This window comes from Chelmon rostratus, chromosome 4 (assembly GCF_017976325.1).
Source record: "Chelmon rostratus isolate fCheRos1 chromosome 4, fCheRos1.pri, whole genome shotgun sequence".
NCBI lineage: Eukaryota > Metazoa > Chordata > Actinopteri > Chaetodontiformes > Chaetodontidae > Chelmon > Chelmon rostratus.
The window spans coordinates 27,326,947-27,354,935 of record NC_055661.1 but is presented as its reverse complement, the minus strand read 5'-3'; the positions used below and the strand labels follow the sequence as shown (position 1 = coordinate 27,354,935).

Here is a 27,989-nt window from a genome sequence, read left to right as displayed (position 1 = left end):
TAAAAAATGCATGAAATTTGCTTTGGATAGCCACGGCAGGTAGATATTAAATTGGACACAGTTGGTCACCGTGTTTTTTCCGCTAGTGCACAGTCAAGCTAAAAATAATGTTGTATAAAGCATTTGTTTGGATTCCAATCCAAAGAAATGCTAATTTATGCAATTAATTCAAATATCTCAAATGATAAAGAACGCCACATTTGATATAATCTGGGCTCAACTTTTAAACCAAGCCCAGATCAGTCCAGTAGGTTCCACCAACAGGTCGGTGTGCCTGTGTTGAAAAAGCAATCTGCACATCCAATTACAAGATAGGATTACTTAATAAGCAACAAAATAAATAAAAGATATGGCCAATTTTAAAATCATATTTTGCCATTTGTATGTTTAAATTCCTTAGACTTGGTACAGGTACTGTGGTCAAGATGGCCCCTGGACTGGACAACCTGAAAAAATCCCATGGGTGGATTATCATACTGGTCTCTCCTGCGGCCCCACTGTCAGGTAGGAAGACTGTCATGCAAACCTTTCAATGCTTGAAATCCACCGTCCACGGCTGCATCAGCAATGTGCCACATTCACTCGTTCTGTTCATTTCAGGTTATTTACCTCTATGATAAATGAATAATTTTTTACTATAAAAGACTCAGATTGATGCACAAGAGATTTTCAATTTTTATTGACTTTTTGGACAATTTCTTTTCCAGTGTCATCCATAACCGTTCACTTCAATGGTATTTGCATAATCTTTCATTCAATGCTAGGAGGATATAAACCAAGGTAGGCTGATGCTAGATGTTGAATTAGCAGCTAGCAAGCTAAATCTGCACTCCTCAGGCAAAATTAAGCTAATTACAATAACTGGGGGGAAATGTTCCAAGAGCTTTCAACGGAACAATAAACATACCTTCCAGCTGTCCATTAAAAATGCACCTAGACATCATCTCTACCTGGTTTGTATCTTTCTAGTTGTAAGGCTGATAAAAAGGGCCATTGCTATTTAACAGAACAATCTGCATAGCAACTGGAAGACAAAGGGACTGGACACTGACCCAATACAGAGGATGAGTAACACAGGACATCACTAGACAGATAGTTGGCACTAGATGGGCTGCCGTTTTGCTCACAAACAAACACAGTCATTATATTTTGTAGAGTGACTTTTCAATGTCAGAACAGTTCATTCAACAGTTAGTGTGAGGTTTGATGCATTGGAGCTTTAGGCCTAGTGTTGTAAGAAGTTTAGTTCTGGCATGGTCTCCAAGCATCTGGCAGTTTGAATGCGTGCCATTCTGCAGTGGCTGAAATCGCTTTTCCCCCCTTAATAAAGTTGACCAATTCATAAGGCTACAAGGTACGTGCCACTACTTGACCATATTCACAGAAGCACAGCTAAGCAAATGGAAACATGTGACGGAGGACAACCACTACAGTGTGCTTGAGGGCTAACGACTGACAATTTTCACTCAGCTACATGAGTAATGCAGGAGGGGGTGGGTTACTGAAACAGCTGGTCCCTGGTTGGTCACGAGTCATGTCTGAACATGTCACCAGCAGCAATTCAATCCCTTTACCCCACCCTGCCAAGGCAACTAAGATAAGGGCAGCTCAAAAACAACCAAACAAACAAAAACCAAACTAATGTCTGGCCACCACTGAATTTGGTATAACAGTTCAAACCACAATGAAATGTCAGGTCTAATAAACACTTAAATGTCAGACTCATACAGACTGTAGACTTAACCGCAACATCTGTCACATTTTTTTTAGCGTAAGACAGTATCATTTAATGCAGATACAAAGCTCACAAGTCAATTACAGTATCTGAAAGCACTTTTAGACTGATGAATCTGCAAGGGCAGACCAGGATAAGTAGACAGAGAAGGATGACATTCTCAGAACTGAAGACTTCTAGGGTCAGCGGTCAGTCCAGGTCAAGAGGGGGGACGTTGAAGGGGAAGATTGTGTCCGGTTAAGTTCAGGCCCATCTGTAGCAGCACTGCTTAGAAGCGTTTGGGTCCCCAGGGAGAGGTCTTGGTTGCCACTGGGGCTCCAAAGCTGGGGAAATCTTCAGAGCTGCTCATATCAGGGGCCTAAAAGCAGAAAAGGGGAGGGAGAGGGGGGTTAAGAAACGAAGGTGTGACCAATTCTACTTTCAAAATCGTGTCAGGCTGGTGGGAAAATGCTCACCTTCTCATTGGCAGTGGTCCAGGGAGCCTCCCTCACCACAAAGCCTTTGGATGGGCCACGTTGTTCATCCATGGCAGCGGCGCTCCCCCCAGGAGGCCTCATGTAAGCCATCTTTGCCTCATTCTCCACAACATCTACCATCTGACAAAAGTGACACAAAAATTCTATTCATGGTGCTAATTAGGAAACGGAAAAGCATTACAGCAAAAATTAAGTCAAGCAAGGAAAAACGTACGTATTCTTCTTCCAGGTTAAGGAGGTGGTCGATGGCTTCATCCACAAGCTCAGGGCGACCTGTGACTGTGACAAGGTTCGGGTCTGCAGCTCCACTCTGGGGAAACCTGAGATCAACCTAAAAAGGATGGATATCAAGCCACGTCAGGCTGGACACTATCACACAAAGCCGAGTCGTCACGGGTCTAACCCTGCACTTTTCCTTGAACACCTCCAGACGGGTAGGAAAAAGCCTGTTGCTAAGCTTGTTCATGTTTAGCTGCTAAGAGCAGAGATCTCATGGGATTACAAGAGTCTCAATCCACCTCCTTCAAACCAGCCCACCCCAGTGGGGACAATTGTCAGCCAGGTCAAAGTCAGAGCTGTGACACATCTATCGCCTATAGCTGAGTGTGTGAGTGTGAGCCTTAATGGGATTAAATAAAATGTGATCATTTTCACTTTGATGGATTTACTGTTCAAAATATTAAGTCAATTATAAATATTACCTTAACGTATACAAGAATATCAATACTGGAGGTATTAATAAGAAAAAGAACAGTTAGTAGGAAAACAAAACCTCAGAAAAACAATCTGCATGACTAAATACCACAAGGGGGAAGTGGAAAAATACAGTATAATGTGACATGGGTGAACCGTCCCTTTAATTATGAGTCCCTTTAATTATCTTGTCTCCAGTCAGGCAGAGTGACTTGGTGGGAACTGTTCAGCTCCATTAGAGCCAGGCAGAAGTTTAGTCTGGGGTTGTTGTTTGTTTGTTTTTTATGATGTCGCCTATGAACTTGGAGGGCTTGGTTATGTTCATCGCAGAGTTTGTGCGTGTTTGATTCTGAGTTGGGTCGGGTGTGTGGACCCCGGTATACCTGCTTGCAAGTTTAGTTATGAATTTAAGTAGCTGGTGCTGAAAACTGGCTGTTTAACTGGCATAATTCAAGGTTAATACCTTGTATTACTAATTAAGATCAAGTCATGTTGCCAAGTGGAGAAGTGATGTTAAGAAGCTGTAAGTCAGGATTTTACCAGATAAGAATGTGCTTACAAGCTATCAGTGGTGACCCAGTGAAAGCTCAAAAAACAAGAACAACGTTAGCAAGCAATTTCATGCTGTTTCGTTATGTTGTTTTATTCCACTGACGAGAACATCTCCTCTCCTCTCTGCAGCCTCACCTTAAACTCATCCATGATCTTGCGGATGCCCTTGCCGCGGGCTCCGATGATGCGGGCATGGACCCTGCTGTCCAGGGTGATGTCCTCGGAGATCATTTCCTCAAGCTCGTCCACGATAGCCTGGATGGCATCTCGTGCTGCTATGGCTTTGTGCTCATACCCTGTAATAGTAATCTGATCCTGTGGAAAAACAGCAGCAAATGCAACATGAAATGGAGGGAACTGAATTTCTGGAGAGACAAGAAAAAAAAATTCTCTTCTATTTTTAAAATCAGTGTTCTCATGCAGTACTGTTCTGTGTGAACTGGTAATTTAGCACCACCTGCTGTGCTGAGGGAGTACAAAGGCTTGACTTATTTGCCTATATTATTTTTAAGTTCTAATTAAAAGCAACAGAAGTGCCATACCTGGTTTTCATCGTTCTTTTCTGGGAATTGGATGTTAACATCATGCTCAGTGCGGATGTTTGTTATAATGGCACCCTTGCGGCCGATGATTTTGGGGTGATACTTGGGGTCCACAGTGATGGTCAGCTTGAAGCTCCTGAGTGCCTGTAGAGGGGTTGACAGAAACAGTGCTACGGGTTAGAATTCCAGTGAGGTTAACAGCTGTTACAATGAGAAAAGTTTATAATTAAGCTCTTTCCTCATTCAAGGTTATCATGATGGTGGCCTTTAAGGTAATCTCAAAGATAATTTTCTGCTCCATGTGAGTCATACAGACTCCAAAGACACTTTAAATTACCAGTGACTTCGCCTCAGTACAAACTGCTCTGAATATACCAGTTATAAAAGGCTAACACAATACAGACCCGATCCTCCTGCTCGGCCTGCAGCTCTTTGACGCGCTCCAAGAGGCCCTCTTTGGCGCGATCGAGGTGGTTGGCCAAGCCGGTGATGGCGATTTTATCAGACTGCTGTTCAGGAGCAGGCACTTGAATATTAACCTGGAGGACGACAGGGAGGTCACTCTGAATTAGCAGCAACATAAAAACGTTGTGCATACCTGTGCAGACACCATATCTGTTAACACACACCTCAAATTCATCCATCATCTTGCGAATTCCACTTCCTTTCTGTCCAATGATGTATCGATGAAGCTCAAAAGGCACTTCCACCTCAATAGTGATGGGGACCAAGGCCTAAAGAAAGGAGACCATTAGGGTACAAAGCAGCAATATTGAGAAATAAGTGAGCTGTGAATACTATATTATGGATGGATAAAATGGACAAAAATAAGACACCTTCAATGCCTCCACAGCAGCCTCGCACCGCTCTTTACGACCAGAAATCACAATCACGTCACACTTTTTGGGTAGATTTGGGTCGACAGGCTCCTTCACTTCTCCGTTGGCCTCTCCATTCTCTTGAATAGGGGCTTCTGCGGGAGGTGCTGCTAACAGAGTGAATCAGACACAATTAGTTGAGAAAATATTAATTTAAGGACCCCATTCCCAAGTTTACACACTTATCGTGCGTTACCTTGTGGGTCCTCGCGCTCTGGGAACTTAATCTGTACATTGTGATCTCTGGTGATCTGCTGGATCCGTGAGCCCTTGGGACCCATGATGGAACGGTGGAACTTCTGAGGAATCACGCACTCAATGGTCACTTGAGCATCCTAGAAAATAAAATGGTCAGATGGGACAAAAGATGGAAGATCAGTTACATTTCAACACACATACACACACACACACACACTTAAGACCCTCTCAAAAAAAAAACAACCATATCTACTAACCAAGTCGTCCACGATTTCAAGCATGCGCTTTTTGGCGGCTTCCACGCATTCTTTGGCTCCTTTGAGGGTGACCTTTTCGCTCTGAGAACCCGTGCGAGGGAAGCTCACCATCACACCACCATATTCATCAGCAAGGTCCCGGAGGACCTGGCCACGGCGAGCCACAAAGTAGCGATGGTGCTTTGGATCGACGCTCATAGTATCCTCAACAACATTGTCCTGTAAACAAAGAGGACATATATTTAATATTCAGGCATTTGTAAGAGAATCAAAGCCTCATCCTCCCTTGTCCTGCTTTGTTCAAAAGTGATTTGGAGCCGTACCAAACTCTTGATGAGCTCCTCCAGCTCCTTCTGGGCCTCCCGCACCGCTTCCTCAGTGCCAATCACAGTGATGAGCTCCTGGTCTTTGTCCTCTGCGGTGGGGAAGATGATCCTGGCGCCGGTGCTGTCACGAACCTTGCGGATGTTTCCGCCACCTTTCCCAATGAGGAACTTGTGATATTCTGGCTTTGCACGCAGCTCTGCAGTGTGGCTCTTTGTTTGCTGAGAGGAAACATTTGCAAAATGATTTGTACAACAAGAAATGCATTACAAGCCAACCTCATTAACAAGGCCAGCACAAAATATGCTTTTATTAACTTAGGACGACTAAGGTTGAACAGATGGAAAATTCGTTCATGCTCAGCTGAAACTCAAACCCCACTGATTTAAAGCTTGAATGGACTAAACATGATTTAATCTTAAGAAAACTGCAGCACCCAAAACATATTTCAGCCTCAATTTCTGACACTAGCTATGCACAAGCTTGCTGTTTTTATTCTGACAGCTGAGAGGACACCGAAAGCAGTTCTCAGCATGTGGTGATATACGACCTGAGGCACTGAGGCACAGAGGCAGCTCTTTACCATCTTATCCCTCCCTCTATGCCCCTGTCACATGGCTGCCAGTTTAGTGAGGTCGACAGAAGTTCATTTTTATTATCATTAGAGGCATTTCAACAAACCTTCTCCTCTGCCAAAGCAAGCAGTTGCTGCTTGGCTTTTTCCACCTCCTCCACAGGGCCTCGGATGGTGACCTTATCAATCCCTGAGCCCTCAGTGGGAAAGTGGATGTGCACGCCGCCACACTCCTCCATGATCGAGCGCACAAAACGGCCCTTTAACCCAATCAAGGAGTTGTGCAGCTTGGAGGGAATGGAAACCTCTATCTCTGTGATGTTTGCCTGGAACACAATGAGACATTAATTAGACATATGTGCTAGATGTGGACCCATCTGCCAATGCTTTCAAGAGACTAATAAACTTGCACACATCTGCTTACCAGCTCTTTCTGAATGGCCAAGATACGATTTCGTGCAGCCTCACAGTTTGCCTTCTTTCCAGTAATGACAATCATCTCTGAGTTGCTGTTCTCAGCGGGGAGGTCAATTTTTGTGTTAGTTTCCTCCCGAATCTAGAAAGAAAACAAGACATGGGATCAAACCTTGACAGCCTGAAGGCTTCATTCAACCATATACTTTTTCTTAAATATACAGTACCTTCTTGATATTTGAGCCTCCTTTTCCAATTATGTTTCTGTGGAACTGCTTGAAGATGGGGACTGAGACAGAAAAGCTGTTCTCCACCTGACAAAAGGAATCACTGAAAGTTAACACTAAACTACATAAATGTAGTTATGGATACCAAATTAAAGAAGGAAGCTGTTAACATACCATCTTAACAAAACCATGTAAGTACACACAAGTAAAGATTTACCATTTCAGCCACTATCTTCTGCATGAACTTGGCGCATTTTTCCACTTCAGTTCGTGGGCCTCTGAGTTGAACAATGTCGCTTTTTTGTGCGGGATCGGGGAAATTGATGATGACCTGGAACAAATATTACATTATTTAAGTACATTTAATGGGTTCAGTACACAACGCAGCACCATTTACCGGCTGAAACCAACAGTTTCCAACTCACCTCTGGGAATTTGTCACGCACTTCCTTTATCTTCTCCCCTTTTTGGCCAATGATGGCCCTGTGAAAACGCTGTTCAATGATCAAGTCCTTTGTACGCTCATTCTCCTGCGAGAGACAGCATATTTAGTAAAGGCACATCAGGATCCAATCTGTAGAATTGCGTCTGTGAACTCAAGTTCATTCTCACCATGCGTGACGCAAGCTCAAGCAGCTCCTTCTTGGCTTCCTGCACACCCTGGGGATCCCCCTCAATACGAATCAGGTTGCTTTTCTCGTTGTCAGGGGGGATGCGGACAGTAACCTTGTGCAGCTCTTTGATACGGTTGACTATAAACAAAAATCAGTAAATACGTGGTTCGAGAAGGATGCTGATTCAGTTTTTGTTGCACTGTTGAAATTCAGTATACCAGCTTTTAGACAGGAGCACCATACTTACTGTTAACACCTCCTTTTCCAATCAGGTGTCGGTGGAATTTGGGATCCACGCTGATCTCTGCATAGTCCATGCGGCTAACCTTTTAGGTGGAAGTAGACACAATCATGAATATCACTGGAAAATATCTACTGTAGCTTTTAAGTGTTGTTAAAGGCACTTTAAATCTTCTTATATTGAGCCAAGTCCAAAAAAATACTATTTAAAAGTCCTTTTGCACAGTCTACTGTCCAGCACATGACCTTCTCATTCGAGGAACCCTTTTGATTGGTAGGCTTTGGGTCTAGGTCAACTGTATAGTTAACTAAGTACTCACCAAATCCGTAACAATGGCTTCAATCTGGCTCTGCACCATCTGCACATCTTTGGTGGGTCCTTCCAGGGTGATCTTATCTTCTCCCTCGGTGAACTCAATGTGCACCTGCATGCAAAATACATGATAAAGAAGTTACAAAATGAAATCTGAAGGAGTATTTAAAGTGGAATGGTTAAGAAATTAATTCTTAAACTGACCTTGGGCATTTGTTGGGTAATCTTGGCCAAGTTCTGCCCCTTCTTGCCAATAATGAAACGATGAAGCCAAGAAGGAGCTGAGACCGAGGAAACAGTGTAGCTGTTTGCCTACCAAGGAAAAAAAACATTGAAGTTGCTCCTCATCGCTTTTTTAACAATTACCAATCATTTAGACATGGTAAAATTAATCATGAATCGTTCCACACCTTGGCATAAACTTCAGTGAGGGCCTGACCCAGACGGTCTGGCTCCCCGCGAAGGATGACAGTTTCTGAGCTGCTGTCAGAAGGTGGGATCTCAACCGAGACACCAGTTTTATCCAGGATCTCCTGCAGGGTGTTTCCCTTGGGGCCAATCACATACTTGTGCTGAGATTTCTTCACCTCCACAGCAATGGTGGTGGCATTCTTCTTCTGTAATACCAGGGGTAGTTGATCAGTAACATTTAACCTTAGAAAATTAGTTTAAAGCTCCCTCATACCAGTGTAATCAACAGTTATACCTTGTCTTCAGAAATCTTCTTGATCATAGCCACAGCAAGGGCCACCTGCTCCTTTTCCCCAGTGATGACAATCTCCGTCTTGTTCACGCTTGGAGGGGGGACATTAATGCGGGCACCGGTCTCCTGCATCATCTCTCCTACCAGTTTATTGTAGGCACCGGTGATGAATGGGTGGTACACCTTGTCAATGTTCACCCTCTCCACTGCACGCTTGTCCTAAAAGAGAAGAATGGGCAGGGAAACACAATGAAAATACATCCTAAAGCTTTGAGATGTGGGGTGTTGGTCAGTGAAGTAAGATGGCTGTCTGAGGAGCCATGGTACCTGCTCGGCAGAGATCAGCAGGATCTCATGCTTTGCCTTCTCCAGGCCCTCCTTGGTACCAGAGATCTTGATCTGGTTGCTGGGGTCGTCAGGTCGTGGGATCTGGATTTTGGTGGCAGTCTTGAGCTCGAGCTCCTGAAGCTTCTCCCCATTTTTGCCGATGACAAAACGATGGTGCTCCTTGGGGATGGCGACGGTAGCTGAAGCCTGTTAGGGTTAAAATGTACAGTTAGCGTCACTGCTGTCAAATATCAATACCTTATACAGTTAACAAAAAGACGGTTCTCTTCACCTGAGTCTGCAGTCGGGACACAATCTCCTTACGGGCCTTCATCACAGCATCCAACTTTCCAGACACCATGATGGAGAGACCCTGATCTTTAGCCAAGGAGAGTTCCAGGTGGGCTCCGGTCTTGTGCATGATGTCCACACAGACCTTCGCTTGGTCTCCTTCCCCAAACTGGTTGATGTCCTTGTACTTGCGCTCCTCTAGCGGCACATGGAAAACCTAGTTCAAGTAGGAAAAGAAAAATTAAGTCAATTGGATGTGGTGACCAATTGTTATATCAGGATTGGCTCGACAGAACTTTCAAAAGAAATGAGACCCACTGACACTGGGGACTGTTTAGCAGCAACCGCCCGTCAACTAAAGAAAGAAGGAATTTATCTTGCACCGTCATACAACATGCAAACACACTGTAGGTGAAAAAACATGACAAACTGAGCACAGTGGGGTGAGGCGGTGAAAACTGGAAGAGTAAACTGCGCAGTATGAAGGTTTTACAGCAGGTACATAAAACTCATGCTGTCACCATATTATTCTATTCAAGTTAATTAATTCCACATAAAAACAGTTGGGCAAGTTATTAAAAAGAAAATAATTCTGTGTACTGTTACTGAGCAGAAACAAAGGGCTAAAAGTGCTGACAGAAAAATGTGAATTAGGATCAAAGAATGTGGTCAGTAGCAAACTCTCCTACAAAAAGATCATTCAATATAAAAGTACCTTAAGCTCAACGAAATACAAAAGTATTCATGTATGACAGAGAGGTACATGTAGCACACTGAGTATGCTAGTGGTTCCCAACCTTTTCTACCTTGTGCTCTCTTAAAATCAAGTAAAGTATACTTAGGGCCTTTGTGTTGCCTTTAAAAATCACTTTGTGTTTTTCATGTCAAACACTTGACATTACATTTAACTTGAATGAATCCCAAATATCAGAGGAATACAATAGAAAATAATGTCTACATAGTGTTTTGAATAAAAAGTTCTGTGAGGCAACTGTCCATCTAGCTCTGCAACCTGCATGAAACCCACAAGTTCCTTCACAGTCTCTTAGCACCAAAACAGGTGGTTTGAGTTATTTTTTTCCTGGTTAGCCCTTAATTCAGAATTGTGTGATCATATGGAAACTGTGCTCACTGCCCCTGTTTGGGCAGGTCAACCAACATCTTTTTCCATTTTGCATAAATCTATGTATCCCAATTTTGGTGACCTTACATAATTCCATCATAACACAGCCCCGATTCAACCTAAACAGAGGCCTTATGAGCAAGATACAGGGCTATAAGTTAGCTGTAAACACCAGGAAGGAGAAATCCAGCACAGACATACAGAAACTGTCATAGGGAGGTCAATAGGATGTAGTGCAAGATATAAGCAACAAGTATCATATCTTTCAATGTTTCTCCCTGTTCACATATTCTAATGTAACATGGGCATATTCTCTGGAAAATGGTAAAAGGCTTTCTGGGAAAGAAGAGGAAGGTGGACATGTACAACCAAACTGTCACTGTCATCAAGAAAACAAATAAAAACAAAAAAAACTCAGTGAATTACAATACGTATCACACAATAACTAGCAAACATTTTAGTTCACCTGAGGTGTTAACATTGAAGATGTTATACCTGGGTGATAATAGAAGACTTGAGAGGACGGATCTTGGATGTCCAGGCGTTGGCAGTTTCCTGGGTCCCCTCAGGTGAGGCCGCCTTCTCGGGCAGAGGTGGGAAGGCATCCTTGTAGGTAGGAAGGGCGTCCTCCTCCTCTCCGGCACCGGTTCCTACCCCAGCAGCTGAACACATTCAAAAAAAAAGAAAAAAAGAAAACACACACTCAGAATTAACAGATGAGTCCCCTTTTGGCTGTGACTGTTTTCTGTAAATTCAGCACTACCTTAAGAATCCAAATACTCACCACCACTCTGCTCCGGCAAGAGCCCACTGCGGTGCTCATTGAAGCTTTCCTGCGTAAGTACAGCGACTGAGCTCATGGTCAAAATCCCACGTTAACACAGAGTCCGAGTGTGCCACTGAAAGAAAAGTTTACATTATGTTCAAAGGTTTGGCAACAGAAAGAGCATCGTATTTAAAAAGTCCTGAACCCGTTAGACAGACAGGGTCCTACATTATTAGAAAAGTTTCTGCCAACATGCGAGCAGTTTTGGTTATTTGGGATGTTTGTTTTTGTCCTTGTTTTGAATTGTCTGAAGTGGGTGGGGCTTAGTTGGAAAAAGTGAATGTCACATACTTAAATGGACCAATCAGCATTTAGAAACATCTGAATCAAGATAAGTGTTAAACTCGGAAGTTATAGAGAAATATTTTACAGTAAGTCAGCGAGAGTTTGAATACAATGGTCTGTTGTTCAGTACATGTTGGCTCCATAAATCTAAAACAAATTTCTGTGAACTGTTTTGCATCAGCACAGTGACATAGGAACATAGGGTTCCTTACTTAACTGAGAAATTGAATTTTGCGTACAGACATTTGTCATGATAGCTAATACTAGATAAACAAGGCCCTTGCTTGAACGGTGGACACAAATTATCATCTGCAGTGTCACATGCACATGTTAAGCACAGTACACAAGCTTATCAAAGGTGGACTTTGGGATCGTCATCATCTAATCTACCTTTATCAAAAGAAGCCATGTCACTTCTTGTCACATAACAAATGTCAACACCATGTTAATGTGTGCCAAGACTGAGTGGTAATTAAAGCACCACAAAGAAAGCACTGGTGTGGGCAGAGCTACAGTACATTGTGTCTTCCTAGAAGAAACCAGTTTGTCTTCTGTCCAGTGCTATTCTTCGAACTGTAGCTAAGTGAGCAGGCTCTGAGGTTAAGAGGATTTTTCCTCACTGACCCCTCTGTATATCCAAGTTGGATAGGATTAAAGCAAAAGTCCACTAACAGAAAACTCAATTGTCCTGTCTAGGATCTTTGAACATGAATAACTCCTTACAAACACAGAGACGACAAAGCCAATCCTCTCATATATGACATTTACAAAAGAAGAAAGAAAAAAGAATCCCTACAGCCATTTTGATTTCAGAGTTTTATAAATGTGCAAGTGCTGACTGAGTTCCATTAACAATATTTGTTTCTGTTCTGCAAAGGTGGAAGCAAATCAATGAATGCTCAGACTATAGCTTGATTCTCTTCACTATCAATGATGAAACTCAATATATCATCAGGGATCACGGCCATGTTTTTCTGGCTAGCAGAGAAACTTCAATTCTGGCCAACAAGAGCACAGGAATGTGAATTGTTTTAGGGTGGATTTTGCCCCCAAGCATGCCTGAAATTCGTCGGAAAGCATGGAGAGACTCCAGATGTCACAGAGAATTTGTTGATATTAAAAAGTTTTTTCCATAGACCAGGCAGTTGAAGGAAATTCATTTCAAGCGTCAACATGGTGGTAGTCAGTTTAGCAGGCCATTTCCCCCTACACATTTTGGAACACCCTTTCAGTGGCCTCTTCCTTGTCAGGCTTCATAAACTTAAGGCTGCTCTGCCCAGCATTCATTACTGTTTGCAGACTTGCAGACCCTGTTGCCAATTTAAGTCTGCCAGTACCCTTCATTTTAGCATCAGTATGAACAACTATCTTTACAAAAAGATCTGACATTGCATTGTTATCACTAGAGCACATTTGTCAAGTTTTTTCTTATTGATTTAATTATTGTGACATGTGGACTACTTTGCAGCAACTGGAAATTAATGTTGACCATAGACCGTCCCTGCTTTGTTGACATTTTTGAGGTACGAGATGCTGCAAAACACATCAAAGTTATCCATGACGGAGGGAAAGAAAGCCACTCCAAAGCTAAACTAAGCTTAAGTTTACATGTTCGTGTTGTTTAAATTACATACCAGGTTACAGTGCATACTTAAAATTCATTCAATCAGTGTCAGCCAAAATAAATCATGAACGGTATTTTTCTGTGTGATAACTAAGAATTATTTGGATTTTTTTTCCTTCAGAAACTCAGCGACCGACCACAAAACAAGGGAGTTTTTTGCTGCCTGATTTACTTAAAGAAGGGTCTGAATTAAAATATCAGCTTTTTAAAATGCATTAAAGATGTCTGACCGATACAGAGGACTGTGGGACAAAAGAGTTCATCTTTTTCAGGTCATGGCTACGGTTCTCAGCTCGCTTTAGAGATCCAACGCCTCCCGTTGGCCAAAATTCAAACGCTAACAAGTGAAGGCAAGATGAATTTCTCTAAATTTGTATATGTGCAGGAGTGACTGGTGTGAGATGTCAGTGACAAAATGTCAACGTCTTAACAAATTTGCTCAGCCGAGGCTCATAATATTTTTACTCCACAATCATAATTATACTTACTACAAGTGTAATTTTCCAGCTGTGGTTGGGCTGGGCAGAATCCCATTTAGCATAAACAAAACAGTATACTGCTAATTGCTGAAGACAGTATTTGTGTCAGTGTCCACAGTGGTAATAACTGTAAGAACTTACCAGCTAAATGGTCAGTTACCAGATAATCCGTCCTGTAAAGATGGAAGTTCCCGTCAGCCTGCCAGCTTTTGTCTAAAGACAACAAAGAAAAAGGATCAGTTATACTGACATAACCACAGTGTATCTTCGTTTCAAAGAAAGATCAAGAAATTAATAACTCAAAGGCCTCACTTCATAAACATTGCAGTTTGACTACTGTCGGGTTATGTGTGTACAAAGAGAACTGTATGATTCATTTGAAATTTTTCTTATGCGTACAAGCCCTATATCATATCCAATGAACTCAAAACTGCTAAAAAATGGTTACTGACATCACAGTAGTAGATATATTTTATAAAAAACTGTGATTAAATGGAAAAAGGAGACATCAGACAGCAAGCACCATGTCAAACTTCACTCTGATGACTCACTTGTATTTTTTGATAGTCATGGTTCTAGTGGGACCAGTAGGAAAAATACAGCCACCTCAGGCAACTGAAACCATTCAGAAATTAAGTCCTCCAATAACGCTAGTGCCAAGAAGGCCATTACTGAACTCCAGTAAAGTGTAGGTGCCATTGGAGCTCAATCTCCTTGACAAGCATCTGGATTCTATAATTGGACACAGCCTTGTCATACAGAAGGACAGACCTGGCAACTGATGAAGCTGCTGTGGGTGAACCAGGTAAATAGGCCAATGCTCGCTCATGCAAGAGCCGGCAAAATTACACAGTGAATGCATCTTGTTAAAAGTTGTATGAGTTAACATGGCAGGAAATTTGTGTCTCATTAGAACATTTGGATTTATTTTACTAGTTCACCGCTGGTGTTAACAATTTTCTCTGACTTCGAGAATGTTTATTGGCTTGGGCTTATGTTTCCGCAAAGGTGTGCACAGACCCCCACAAAGCTTTCTGTTGTAACTCCCCAACTTTTGCTTGGTGAAGAGCATATAATCAGTTAGGTTCATGTTTGTGCATGCTCAGTATTTATCAAATAGGCACTAAATAAGATGCAACTAACTAGCTCCTACTTTTAGTATTTGTTATAGTCATGTTAACACAGACAACATGTGGCCTGTTTCCTTAAACATTATTAAAGCACCTACTCATGACAGTTTGCCCATTTCTACACCAGCAGCCAGTTAATAGAGAGAATGACACCATGACTTACAATGAAACATGTTAATTAAGATACAACACACTGATGCCAAGATGTTTTGCTCAAACCACCATGTCATGGGTACAGATGAAAGTTTAAATTGGTGACTAATATACCCATTACAACATTAGTCACGATCTCCATACTCAAAAAATCCCGAACCACACAAAGCGACCAACCAACGTAATTTAATCAAATTTAGCGTCATATTATCTAATCTACGAGATAATTAATGTTAATGAGCTGCTAACAAGTTAACGTTGACGGGGGGGTCGTCTAGCTAGTTCAATTTGCATTAACGTTAGCTGCCGCATGACGTCCTTCGAGCCTATATAACATTATACCCAAATCCCAGATTAAGCATTTAAGTAGCTGGTTAGTGTGAGTGCTAGCTAACACGATATCAAGTTAACTAGCTGACAGTTGTCACCGATACATTACAGTTAATGCTAGCTGCCGTCATGTTGGCTAACGATGATCAACCACAAAAATGGTACCGCATCGAGAAAAACTAACATTATCTTAACTATCAGGGCCACTAAGGCAACGTCGGATGTTCGGCAAATATGTGTGCACCTTCGGAGAAGTGGGATATTCAGTAGCAAAATCACTGTAGCAAGGATTAACGGCACCTACGGTAGCTCCTAACCCCCTAGCTAGTTAGCAAACTTGCTAAAAACTTTGACCATGGTGCCTGCGACTGTGACACGTAGCTCCTCAGCTAATATGTAGCTTGGCTCACTCAAACAGCCCTAAACAGAACTTCAGGCTATACCTTAACCAGCTAATGACATTACGCTAACAGTGGATTGAAAAATAAAACTCTCTGCCACACTCGTGACTGAGGTCGTGTCATTTTTATAGAAATCAGCCAACAGTAACACGCTCGTAAAAAAGTACAAGTTGAAGTAGCCTTAGCTAGCGAGCTCACGTTAGCTTACAGTTTGTTCTACTAGCTCGCTAAGTCCACGTAGGCATACAGCTGAGCAGGGGAGAAATGACACGGAGTCAGGCCAGAACATACAGTAACGCTGAGGGTTCACAACACACAGTCTTCTCAACAAGTACCACCCTGTCATGTACAAGACAAGAACAAGTCGCATGTAATGACAATACAGACATATTCACTCTAAAAATGTGAAGTACTTACTTATTTTATGTACTCGTCTGCCCTGAAGGTGCAGAAGCTGAGATGAAATTCCACTGGCGAGAAGGTGGGATTGAAGCCTGACGGATATATACCAGTGCCGCCCACCAATCATATCCTCCGACGTCACGCCAAAGAGTCCGATTACAAATAACTTATTTTCATCTGTAAGAGTGACACAGTGTTTGTGCAACTTCTGAGCTCTGATCACTCTGCGTATGGAGACATGTCAGATAAAATGTGATTATTGTTTTATTCCCTCCTCATTGCAGACATGGCCTGAAGTAAGGATGGCTAAAAATCACATCCAGACCAGCTGAAGTGGCAAAATTCTATATAATCAAACTTTTCCTGATGTGATCATTTCTCTGTTTTTTCAGACTTTAGTGAGATCAGATAAAGGATGAGCCCGCTCAAATCCTCCTGCACTGCAATCCAGTTTTAAGGGTATAAATCAAGTCTAGGCACATAATGTTGTTGTTGTGAATCTGAGTGAGCAATATGCGCATGCCAAGCAAGCCTGCAATTTTCTTCTTGGACAACGTGCTGAAATACTTTCTCTAAAACAAGTTCACAGAGGCTACATTCTCAGGTCTTCTTCACTCTTAAGCTAGTTGTTAATGGATAGAGTCAGAGTAAAGGTAAAGGTCAGAGTACACAGTTTACTGTGAGGGGACTGCTAAAAATATGAATGAAAATAAAAGAGTTCACAACGTGACAAGTGATCATATTCAGTTAGTCCTGATCGGAAACTCTGCCTCTGCGTGTCTGTCATCATCGCTGCCCACTCACAAACTCTCAAAACCGTCCTAAACACTGAAAAAACACTATTTTTCTTGCACTTAGCAATACTGATTGAAAACCTGATAACACTCATATAAATGCGAAACATCTCATGATCATTTGCAGGGTCGGTCAGGGTAATTCACGAATTAAATGTGTAAGTAACAGAAGCCATTTCATTCAGTGTGGAGCAGAGCACTGGTGTAATGGAAATGTTTGTATTAATATTTATTCTTTCACTTGAACTGCACACATCAAATGCATCAACCTAGATTTAACCAAAATGTCCATTTGTTGTCCTTGAGCAGGAGGAAATGGAAACGATGGTGGGGTTTCTTTTTGTGGTTGTTCTTAATTTTAAAAAGCAAACCTCACTGTGTCTAACTGATCATTAAACAGTAGTATGTGTAACATAACATCATGTCCTAACCACAAAATCACCTCTTGATTGAACAGTTATGTCAGTACGCAGGTGGAGACGTTCATACATGAATGTTCTTTAAGAAGTGCAAATTTCAATTAATCTTTTTATATTTTTATTTATTTTAAAACACTGTTGTAAATTTCCACTTCGCAGGTTTCTTCGGGAACTTTGAGATGCGTCTCATCGCCTTCATCAGCAAATGGAGTTTGCATTCATTGGGTTACTGAAGGACAACGTTCAGTGAAGCATGAAATGCTGTTGGCTACGTAAAGTAATTCCCACTCTGGTGTTAGCATATGTAATAACTGAGCACGAGCTTTCGCTGATGGCCAAATGAGTTAGATGAGTGAAAAGGGAGTTTGCTTTGCATCTTCCTACTCAAACCTGAAGACTTTTTCGAAGCCTCTCTTTTCTGCCAGTAGCATGCTGGAAAACAGCAAACACTTCAAATATTTGATGCTGCTCCTCTTGTCTCCCTCACTACTGAGACAGCAGGTGTCCAGACTTTGACAAATGGAGGACAGCAGGAGACTGCTCAGGAAAGGTATGAGTTTTTTTTTAAATAAAACATTTGTTTCTGTACTAAGCAAAGGTTATAAGGCTCAACAGGGAAACTGGAAAGGAGATACACAGAGTGTGAGCAAAATCCACAACAACAGCCTTAAAATATTCAAGCTTTGTCAAGTTTATCATCATCACTCTTTGGTATACCAGCTTTATTTTTGCTGAGCAGTTATTAGAATATAATGGACAGAGTAGCACCGTAGTTTACAGAATCAAAACGTCTTATATTGTCACCTGTGACATAGTTTCAGCGACTAATTCTAAACTGTTTGTTATAAGACTACGATACTGACTTTTACATTGCACGTGTGTTGCAGTCACTGTGTTCACCCTAAAACAAATACACATCTACTGGACTAATTTCATCACGCGTGGGCACTGTGAGGAGGTCCAGGCCTCTTTGAAGACAAAGCAAACAGATCAAAAGAAAGCACGGACTCAAAGTCCAGTCCAGTCTTCAGTCCAGACTCCATGTTGTCTTGTGAGCATCTTTATCTTTCTCCTGCTCTCCTGCATGCTTTACATTAACAAAGACAGAGGAAAAATTAGCAACTTGATAAGAGAACAAATAGAAGCCGCAGCACACAGGAAGAAAGACAACCATCATAATGTGATCATATGTGACTACAGATCAGAGGAAGACAAACAAGTCCATAAATATACAAACACAATATAGATGGCCATATATCAGATGCATGGGATCAGTCTAACTACATGTTTTAAATATAATGCAAGTTTGTTTTTTTTTGATGGCTCCAGATGGCTCCTTCCTTTGACATCACACTCAGATACAGGACTGCTGACCAAAACTGAAAATGTCAGGTCTTATTCCCATGAGGTTATTCAGGACGTCAGATGAATCTCTACTGAGACGTGCTGTAGCGTATCAGAACAAGATGCTGATTTAAAATGAATACATAACTTTAATTCTTTCCTGTTTTATTTGACATTACTGTAAGATTTTGTATTTTATTTTAGCTGCGCATCCCATGTGTGGGTTGGGGGGTGGGGATTGGGACCATACCTGAACTGCTATATGCATAATGCTTTGTATGTCCTTCTTTAAAATAAAAACATTCAGTTATATAAAAAATAAAATGAATACATACACAAACAGAACCACACAAAAATCAAACCAGAGAAGAGATGTTTGCCCTGATGGACTTCAAGTCAGATGACTCTACCATCATTAAACAAGCAGACAAAGATGGTGCTGCTGTGGTCATGAACAAAGTTGACCATGTTAGTGAACATGTGAGACAACTTCCTGATGAGAGTTTTTAATGAACTTCCCGAGGACCCGACACAGCCCTTCAGATCACTGTTCATGAAGCCCTTGAGAATCTATTACAGAATGGCCTTGAATAGTCTTGAAAATCCTCCACATTGTTGCCAGTATTGGCTCTCTTACCTCTAGTTTATCTTCATAAATGACCATCAGCTGGAGGACACGGGACATGTGGTAAACATTATAAATCCACTAAGCTTATCTTCAATGTGAAGCAATTTTATTTAGTGTCCTTGATGTAAATGCTAAAAATATATCCTTATCACATACTGGAGGTATTGAGGCTTGATGATGTTTCTCACCCTGATGGTGGAACATTATGATTTAATCGCCATCAGATGTGTTTCTAGGGTGTTGCCTACATAACATACCAGTCCCTGTGTTCTATAATTGGTGATCTTGAAGAAAGCCTGAGGGCCAAAACGTCATCTGAGTAAAGAGGAATGCATTTGGAAGCAGAGTGTGCGACACTTCTGACGTACTGTCGAATGAATCTTCACGTCATCTCACGTCTTCTCATTCATGTCAGTGACACATTGATTCGCACAGGAGTGTGGATGATGAAACTGGCCGATGAAGAGGGAAGATTTGGCTGTGACTCAGAAATGTTCAGTCTGGAGGCTTTGGTCATGTCGTCCACAGAGTCATGGCCTTGGAACACTTTAGATGAGAGAAACAGTGGATGAGGTGCTGACTTTGTACATTATGTTTCCATAGGCAGATTCATACCATACATTTACAAGTGTGAATGCAATAAACCAATTAAAAAATGCATAAAGCAATAGTAAAGAAAGCCTTAAGGCCTCTGTACACTGCAGATCAGCTGTAAATTACAGGCAAAAGATAAGACTGAAAAGATAAAAGAAAGTTTTCTACAAATAAATTAATATTTCACTTGGTTTGAATGGATCTCTGTCAGTGATTTCAGTGTGAATTGAATAGTTCTTTTTAAAAAATCCTCAGATAAAGCACAACTGCTAATGAACTCTACATAACTCCGGCATCAATTCCTGGTACTGTCCTAACAAATCAAATAACTGAGAGGTATTTTACCATGTGTCTCAGATTGTAATCTCTATTTTCCCTGTAGTTATTATTATATATGAATATCAGTATCATAGTGACAGACAGATGTTTTACTACATTTTACTTTGTGTCTGACAGTAAAATGCATTGTCTTACAGTGCGTATTATCACTTCGCCCAACATGGTCATCCTTATGAGCTTGTGAATGGATGGCGTGACACTCTTTAATACACATGTACTGCTGGTAAAATTCAATGCAATGTTTGAGTTTAAGTTAGATGAATTACATGTTAGAAGTGAAATGCACTGGTGCAGATGCAGAAGGCGTTCTGTGAGACAGAGAGAGAAATGTAATGATTACGGTGACTTTAAACAAAGAAACAGTGTGTTCATCATCATGAGATGAAGAACCCGCAGCAACTGCCGTCTGCTGCCTGTAGGGGACGATGTGGACAATGCGATGATAGATGCAGTATTCTCAGAGGGTGTGCATTAAATTTAGATGGTAAGAACTTAGATACAGTTGCGATTAGTAAACAGTCCTTGAGGTCTGTCCTGCAGAGTGTCTCCCAATCCTTTTTCTTGGAGTTCTCAGCCACCAGTACCTCATCACCAGCCTCCAGGAAACACTGTGTCTGTACCTCTTGATGTTGCTGAGAACCTAAATGATCAGTACATCATAATCTTTCTTGTAACACATGCAATGATGATGTCTTCTACAACAGTCCCAACTTTTTCATTTAGATCTTGAACGCCAGTCAATCTTCTACCCAGCTCATCTTCAACATTTTGGCAGGGGACACAGACAGCCCTTCCATGTGGGGGGGTTACTTTGTCAGTGATTGTAGCTTTCAACGCTGTGGCAGCAGTGATGGCTGCTAATCAGAAAATACATTTGTTGAATTGGGACCATATTTTTCCCATATAGTTTTCAAAGTCATTTGTTTCACATCCTACTTTTAGCGTAATTTGCTGAAGACTGTTCATGAAACAAAATGTTAGTAGTAGTAGTAGTTTTACATATCCAACATGGACCTCTGAGCTGTTTCTGTCGAGTTGTTTCTGAGTGAACTGGGTTCTTCAGGTTAAACTGTTCTCTCATGTTCACTGTCAACATGAACTAATCTGGGCTAAGAGGGTGACAGAACCTGGAATACATTTATAAAACATACCACAGGAAAACATAGGCTACCCAGTCTGTAGAAAGGACGTTTTTAGCAGCAAGAGGAACAAGGAGGAGAAGGACTAAAATAAAGAATTTTAAAAACTTTATTCAAAACACCTTCATCATGTGTTTTAATTCAGTAAATTATGTCCATTCTGCATCACCCAAGAATTGACCTCATAACACTAATGGCAGCTATCTGGCAAGTTAAAACTCATAGACGCCTTCACACTGTGATCAGGCTGCATGAAGAGGAAGGTCTCAAAGTGGTGTCAAAAATTCAGTTTTCAAGGCAAAACTGTGACAAATCGTACACTTCGTATGGACACCATGGAGATATGTGTCATGTACTTTGACAGAGATTGATCGCTCCATAAGTTTAAAGATGCTCTATTTCCCATTGACTGCAATATGGACTGAAATAGAATTCAAATCATTGTCAAAAGTTCTGTTCAGATAGATTTCTGAAACTGACCGTCTACCATGACATCACAGTTTTGTGGAGATTTGTTTACAGGTAACACAGCGCGTCTCTCACAAGATGGCGCCCCCGTCCCAATATGCAACGCGGCGTGACGCACCGTCACGTTCCCGTAGCGTGAACACAACAAGCAGAAAGTCCAGCAGACTGTCATCTTATTGATTTTACTGCAAGAATTTCACACCCATACAACCAACGTCTCGCCCATCGTTTAAACATTTCCAGACTGGATTTAGGAAGTACTTACAGTCTGTCCAGATGATAAACAATAAAGAATGTGCTCATTCAGTTAGTATGCCATAAGGATTTTTTTTAAGAAACTAAAATTTAAAGCCCTTAATGCCTTTTATGTGAAGGCGTTAATGTTTTATTATTGTCTTTTTTCATTTATTTATTTAATGTACATTTGTCCTATGGCCTGTTGAATGTGCCGTACTTCATTATTATCCCTTATAATTTCTGTTGTTTGCGTTTACGCTAAATGTTGTGATGTTTTTTTTAATAAAGAGATGGGACAGGCCATCACACACACACACACACACAAACACACACACACACACACACTATCACTTACAGTGTTCAGAGAAATGTGTCACTACAGTTAACTTATTTGATGCGTTACAGAAAAAACCTATATATATATATATATATATATATATATAGAGAGAGAGAGAGAGAGAGAGAGAGAGAGAGAGATACCTATCTATAATCTATAATATTGTATCTACGGGTCAAACTATGGCCCAAACTTAAACAAAGGCCGTTTCGCTTTGTAAGTAAAGTCAAAAAACTAATCAGTTAAAACAATCATTTTATTTCCCCTGGGTGTCGACAACCACCGGCCTGTAGATTAAAACCACAGATGTAAGAAACACTTAGTAAACTTTCCACGAGTTCTTATCAAAAAGCCACGGCGTGCTTTTCCAGGCGGTTAAGTTTATTCTCCATCCATCAAGGTTATTTAAAGAAAACGAAGGTAAATCTTTCTCCGCAGCCTACAATCCCGAGCCACATTTGGACCAATGGGAAGGCGAACGGGACTGCTTCAGCCAATGACAGACGAGTCTGAGTGCGCACTCGGTTGGACGACGACGACCATGGACTGGAGTAGTGTCCTCTTCGGTGTAACAAACTTTTAGCGTTTAGTTTGGATCCGGGGGAAACGGTAAGTTTCATGTTGTTTTGAATGATATTATCGTATTTGGATATTCTAGTCCGACGACTTTTCCGTGTGAAAGCTCGTTTTAAGTGTATTCATACTTCGGTTCGCTTCAGGTCGGTAAGCTAGTGCCCACTGAGCTCCCTGAGGAAAATAAACCTCAGCTTAAACTTTTTATGGCTGCTTGCAGTTTCTGAATGTCGTCCCGTTGGTTTTTCTTGCTTTTAAAAGTGTTGTTAACGGCTGACCCAGTTAGGCCCACTTGAACCGTAACGCTCATAAACGCTAAATCGGTACGCCGCCGTCTCTTTTTGAGCTCTCAGGTCGTCTTCTCTGGCAGGCTTCAGCCTTCACTCCTGTTGAATGCCGCACAGAGAGCTTATATTAGCCACTGGTCCCAGATATGTCAGCCGTGTGTGTGTGTGACACGTATCATGAATGAGCCTCACATGCCCACAAACAGCTTCCCCAGAGGGGCTTTTTTTTTTGTAATGAAACACGCAGAAACTAGTCATCACCTGGAGTCAACCTGCAGCACTCACACGTTTCATGGCAGATGTACACACAGCAAACCACACACGACTTCAAACTTTAACCACCGAAGTTTCATCGTTTGGCTTTGCCCCTTCTTTAATGATGATTTCTGTGTTTGCAGGAGTGAGGTGGGGGAGCTGCACAGAGCAGTCATGGGGGAGATCGAGGGTTCGTACCGGGTCCTGCAGACCCCTGGGACAAGGCTGGGAGCCCAGTTCAATGCTGGTATCAGCACTCTGGAGCCGGGCCAGAGCCTCAGTGGCAACATGGTGAGCGGGAGCAAAAGCCATGGGCGAGGGCTGCAGATCCGTGTGCAGGGCCTGGATGACTCCCAGGAGTTCTTTGATATCGACGTAAGTTTCTCGTCCAGTGTTGCACGGCCTCATTGTGTTTCTAACTTCTCTCTGGTGTTTGCGCTGTGATAAGTGTGCAGTTTGTTACGCAGCAGGCTGCATGTTACCTTAAAGTCATGGGTATATCCTGGTTGCGTGTGGCTTGGGTCTGTGACAGCTGCCACATGGCTTTGCTGCTGAAATCCCTTCCTCCTTAATGCTTCTTATTCGGGCAACTTAGTGTAACTCACCAGGGCACTTTTTAGTGTCTTAGCTGTGATTTCTGCTCGAGGACCAAGTGGTTGTAGTTTTCTTTCCTGTTCCTAAGCCTCGATCATCTTGTAGGTAGATAATTTGGCCATCCAGGACTCCAGCTTGAACATTACATACATCACATATGATTGAGTTATTAAAATGTCTGCATGTTTAATGGAAGCAGAAATAGTTATTTTGATTTAGCAACCTGTGTTTTCCCCTCAGTGCCGAGGATGCTAGAATATGCACATTACAGAAGGTCTAGACTTGCTTTGATGGGTTTTGCTTTGCAATTATCACACCAGATTTTACGTTTTCTAGCCTCTGTTCACTCTGGTGTAATTTTGACTTTCTTATTTGATTTAAATGGTGGTGAAATTGGCAGACAGGACAGGGTTTCCAAAAATGTGGGGTTTTTTTAGGTCCTGCTCTGCCCCACTGCCCTGCTTTACTGCTATCATAGCAACTACATCAAGTACATGTAACTGCATGGTATTATTACTTACAGTGAAATTCAGCTGACCTGAACAAATGGTGCCAAGCAAATTGCACTGAAATTTTGAAATCATGGTCTGCAATTTAACAGTGAATCTTTATCCAAGAATGATAGCTGTTTTCTTTTCTTTTCATTTTAATCACTTCACACAGACGTTAATCCTTTTTAAAGATTGATTTGCATGAACTTTAGGATCCGTTTTGTTCCAGTCCTGTCATGCGTTTACTTGCCAAGTTGCTGCTGGAGTCGTTCAGAAAGCAAATAGGAAGCAATAAGGAAGTCACTATATCAGAGCAAGTTTCCTGTCTTTTCTGTGGTGGTGGTGGGGGGGGGGGGGTATCAAAGTGGAGTCTCCACAGTGAATAAACGGCCAAGTCAATGGATGACCGATGGAGGACTTTTCATTTGCAGTGTGATATAAATTGACTTATGGGCTACTAATTCTATTAGAATAGGTTAGTGTATTTAACTACTCTGTCCTAAATCCTTATGTAGTCACAACAATAATGGTTCTGGCAGATGTATTGTGGGGGCACTGCTGAGACAGACATTTCATAATCTTATGCACCATATGTTGTCTCAGAGTCTAACCCTAATAGAATGTGACAGACACCGCTTTTAATTTGTATGGAAGCGGGTCCCTGCGCTGCTCAGTCTCAAGGAAAAGAAACTTTGAACACTTTTTAAAATGAGTTTTAGGAAGCTTTTCAGCCTCACCCATTGAGAGACAGCTACACTTCGGCCGGAGAGTTCAGTGTAAGCTCTGGATCTGGTGTTGATAGGAGGTGGCAGACAGAAATACATGGCTGCAAAAGGAGAATGACGGCAATCCTGTTGTCAAGCAGATTGCAGTTAGCTGAGAACAAGATGGCCTCTGAGAGGATCTGTTGTTCACTGTCCAACATTGCTTAATATTTCTGCTCATTCATACTCCGGAGTCATGGGCTTGTGGGAGGATCGTGCTTATGTCTCTCCACAGAAAGGCTGCAGAACTATACATCCACTACATGACTTATGTTTAGTTTTTACTGAAAAACAACTGGCATTCGGATGTTTCATTATTAGTTTTACAGTTGCTGAAAAGAAAATGAATGAAGCAGCATAACTTTTCTGACTTCATAATTGTAGTTTTTCCTCGTACACCCTGTGCACAAAAATAGATTTGAAATTGCAGTGTTTGAATGTTTGAAATGGTTGTGGCCTTCAAGCAACTGCCTCCCCTCATTGTGGCATTTTGGTTGCTCAGCTGCTCAAATACCTTTTTGCATTTGTGTACAGTCTTTATACTCTGCTCTCACTATTTACTGTGTAGAAAAACCTAAATCCACACGTCAACAGAAATTCTGCTCTCTTACACCCAAGTAGGGAACTCTTGGTCCTGGCTTTGTCATGCTGTGTAATTGTGCAGTTTATAATGAATTTCAGATTTAATTTCATGCTAATTGAGAACAGTAGGAACATGTGATGTGACAGAGCACGTGCATTTATGGTCACATAATGTTGTTATTCTGCAACTGCAACAGACAAATCAGATCAGAGTGCATGTGCTTTGATCTGCAGCCTTCGTCCGCTGCAGGTACCTCGCATGGTCATCGTCAGCAGACATTTGCTTGCATGGCTCTTGTCCACAGGCCCCTCCCACAGCCAGCACAGGAGAAAGCTCAGCCTTGTGGTTTCAGGACAGAGAGGCAGGGCCGACAGGGCAGGGAAACACAGGCTTCTTTTATCCAGCACAGCCAGCCCCTTTGCTGGCCTGAACTTCCAGCTCAAAACTCGCAAAAAAGGCCGAGGGTGGGATGCGGAACTTAGCTGTGTGAAAATGCAGTACAGTCGGGGCATCGGTGGGAGGGAATCCGGGCAGGCTTTGCTTTAGTGTTAGCAAACAAGCACATAAATAGCAAGGTTGACAACCAAGTGGGTTGGGGGGAGACGGAGGGGCAGCCTCTGGTGTTAAAAGAGCAGTTCAGAGGGAGCAGTCATGGCCAGTACAAAGTTTGAGTCGGGGTGTTGGGGGAGGGGACACACTCAGGGTGAAGTCCTGCTGAAGAGTTTGGAATTTCAACCACTGGCCTGTAGCAGAAATCCACTTTTTGGTTTTAATGGTTGTGAACGATGAAAGGAGTATAACTAAATGTGTCAGTGCTTTTATCAAAAAGAAAAAAGAAAAAGATGTTGGCGTTTCATATTCTTTTTAATGTTGTCTTGAGAGTTCTGCAACATTTAGAGATAAAAGTTTGACCAGACTGGAACAGTTGGAGATAATATGAAAGTGTAATTGTGTAAAGGAGTCAAATTGGGCATGTGTTTCGTGTGCCTGCTCTAAAAAGGAGTACTCTTGCTCTTCATTACAACCACTACAGCTGAGCACTCAGCCCTCATCTCTATAAAGCACTCACACTGTCCCACTGTGTACTGAAGGAGCTCATTTAATGGCTGTGCCTAGAAGGACTTGTTTAACATGAGGAACAGTCCTCTGCTCTGCACATTACCGATCTCTCCTGTTGTTACTGCTCAGATTTTTTTTTCTCTTTTCTTTTGCCTTTGGGAGTAATTAGCTGTCACTCAAGGAGGTCCCACCTAGCTCAAGTTTTTTTTCTGTGTTTTCAGGGCAAGCTTAGTTTGGAGGTATCTAGGTTATACAGGTGACCCGAGCAGAAGGCACACTAAAACACCTGATCCTGTTTACCACTGTTTGTCTGCCAACAAACACTCTGGCCAGCTGTCCCATATGCGTGTCCTGAAGCCACATCGTCTAAAGAAATCAGCACTATTAAGTTTTCATTAAGTTAAGAAAGGCATCAGAGGAACATGGTGATCTTTGACACGTCTCCTCACAGACTTGTGAAAGTGGCCACTGGTGTGCAGAGCTTTAAAATGTGTATCAGCAGGAAATCTCCCGGTGGCAAGGCCTAAACAATGTACATCCCACTGTGCCAGATACAAGCCCCAACACACCCCTGCCGTCTGGAGGAGGTTCTGCTAAAGCCTACTGCCGTTCACTGGTGGCTGGGGAGCATCAGCTGCTGTGAATCATGCTTAACCTGTCACGCAAGGTACACCCAAGCCCTGGACTTGAGTTAGGCTAGAGGATATTTGGGTTACCTGTGTCCTGTGTTTTTGTTTTCTTCTGCGTTCTCTGTGCATGGGAAGCGAGGTCCTCCCTTGTAGCTGGTTGCTTTTCAAACCCTGCAGTTCCCCCCCTTCACACACACACACAGGAGAAGATTTGTCTCCCAGAGAAACATCTGTTTGTCATAATCCCTGCTGCTTTCAGGGCTTGATTGGGTGACCCACTGACCTGCCTTAATGTTAGGGCTCAGAGATGAGACTGCGGTCCATACCACAAGTTGGGTGTGAAC

General features: G+C 42.1%; 2 protein-coding genes across 6 annotated transcripts in view; one reads left to right on the top strand and one right to left on the bottom strand.

Moving 5' to 3' along the window:
- Positions 1 to 662: 662 nt before the first annotated feature.
- hdlbpa (high density lipoprotein binding protein a) lies at positions 663 to 16,203 on the bottom strand. Of its 2 annotated transcripts, none has more exons than XM_041935352.1 (28): positions 16,127 to 16,203; positions 13,837 to 13,908; positions 11,266 to 11,380; positions 10,977 to 11,143; positions 9,360 to 9,575; positions 9,068 to 9,274; positions 8,744 to 8,959; positions 8,448 to 8,654; positions 8,242 to 8,349; positions 8,045 to 8,149; positions 7,732 to 7,810; positions 7,483 to 7,622; positions 7,296 to 7,400; positions 7,088 to 7,201; positions 6,871 to 6,957; positions 6,654 to 6,785; positions 6,337 to 6,555; positions 5,655 to 5,876; positions 5,332 to 5,550; positions 5,073 to 5,211; positions 4,835 to 4,986; positions 4,628 to 4,732; positions 4,403 to 4,537; positions 3,999 to 4,142; positions 3,592 to 3,771; positions 2,426 to 2,542; positions 2,191 to 2,331; positions 663 to 2,093 (listed from the first exon to the last, which is right to left on the bottom strand). In XM_041935352.1, the coding sequence occupies exons 3-28, from the start codon at positions 11,339 to 11,341 to the stop codon at positions 2,004 to 2,006; spliced, it is 3,822 nt and encodes a 1,273-aa protein (XP_041791286.1). In that variant the 5' UTR covers positions 11,342 to 11,380; positions 13,837 to 13,908; positions 16,127 to 16,203; the 3' UTR covers positions 663 to 2,003. The 2 variants fall into 2 exon arrangements, with proteins under 2 accessions (XP_041791286.1, XP_041791287.1); XM_041935353.1 differs by having other exon boundaries at positions 4,835 to 4,983.
- A 6,736-nt stretch (positions 16,204 to 22,939) lies between these two features.
- The window catches only part of farp2 (FERM, RhoGEF and pleckstrin domain protein 2), a 29,565-nt gene continuing 24,515 nt past the window's right edge, over positions 22,940 to 27,989 (top strand). For all 4 annotated transcript variants that reach the window (XM_041934921.1, XM_041934919.1, XM_041934920.1 and 1 more), the window contains exons 1-2: positions 22,940 to 23,019; positions 23,669 to 23,900. In XM_041934921.1, the coding sequence (XP_041790855.1) occupies positions 23,700 to 23,900 (201 nt within the window). In that variant the 5' untranslated portion in view covers positions 22,940 to 23,019; positions 23,669 to 23,699. The remainder of the gene's footprint in view (positions 23,020 to 23,668; positions 23,901 to 27,989) is intronic.

Bases quoted from the DNA above. Each gene is read 5' to 3' on its own strand.
- hdlbpa (XM_041935352.1), bottom strand. From the start codon at position 11,341: ATGAGCTCAGTCGCTGTACTTACGCAGGAAAGCTTCAATGAGCACCGC. The intron at 6,556-6,653 runs GTAAGCAGATGT...ATTGTGTTCCAG, and splicing joins TGGCCATTCAGAAAGAGCTG to GCAAACATCACAGAGATAGA. The intron at 4,733-4,834 runs GTGTCTTATTTT...TCCTTTCTTTAG, and splicing joins CTGCTGTGGAGGCATTGAAG to GCCTTGGTCCCCATCACTAT.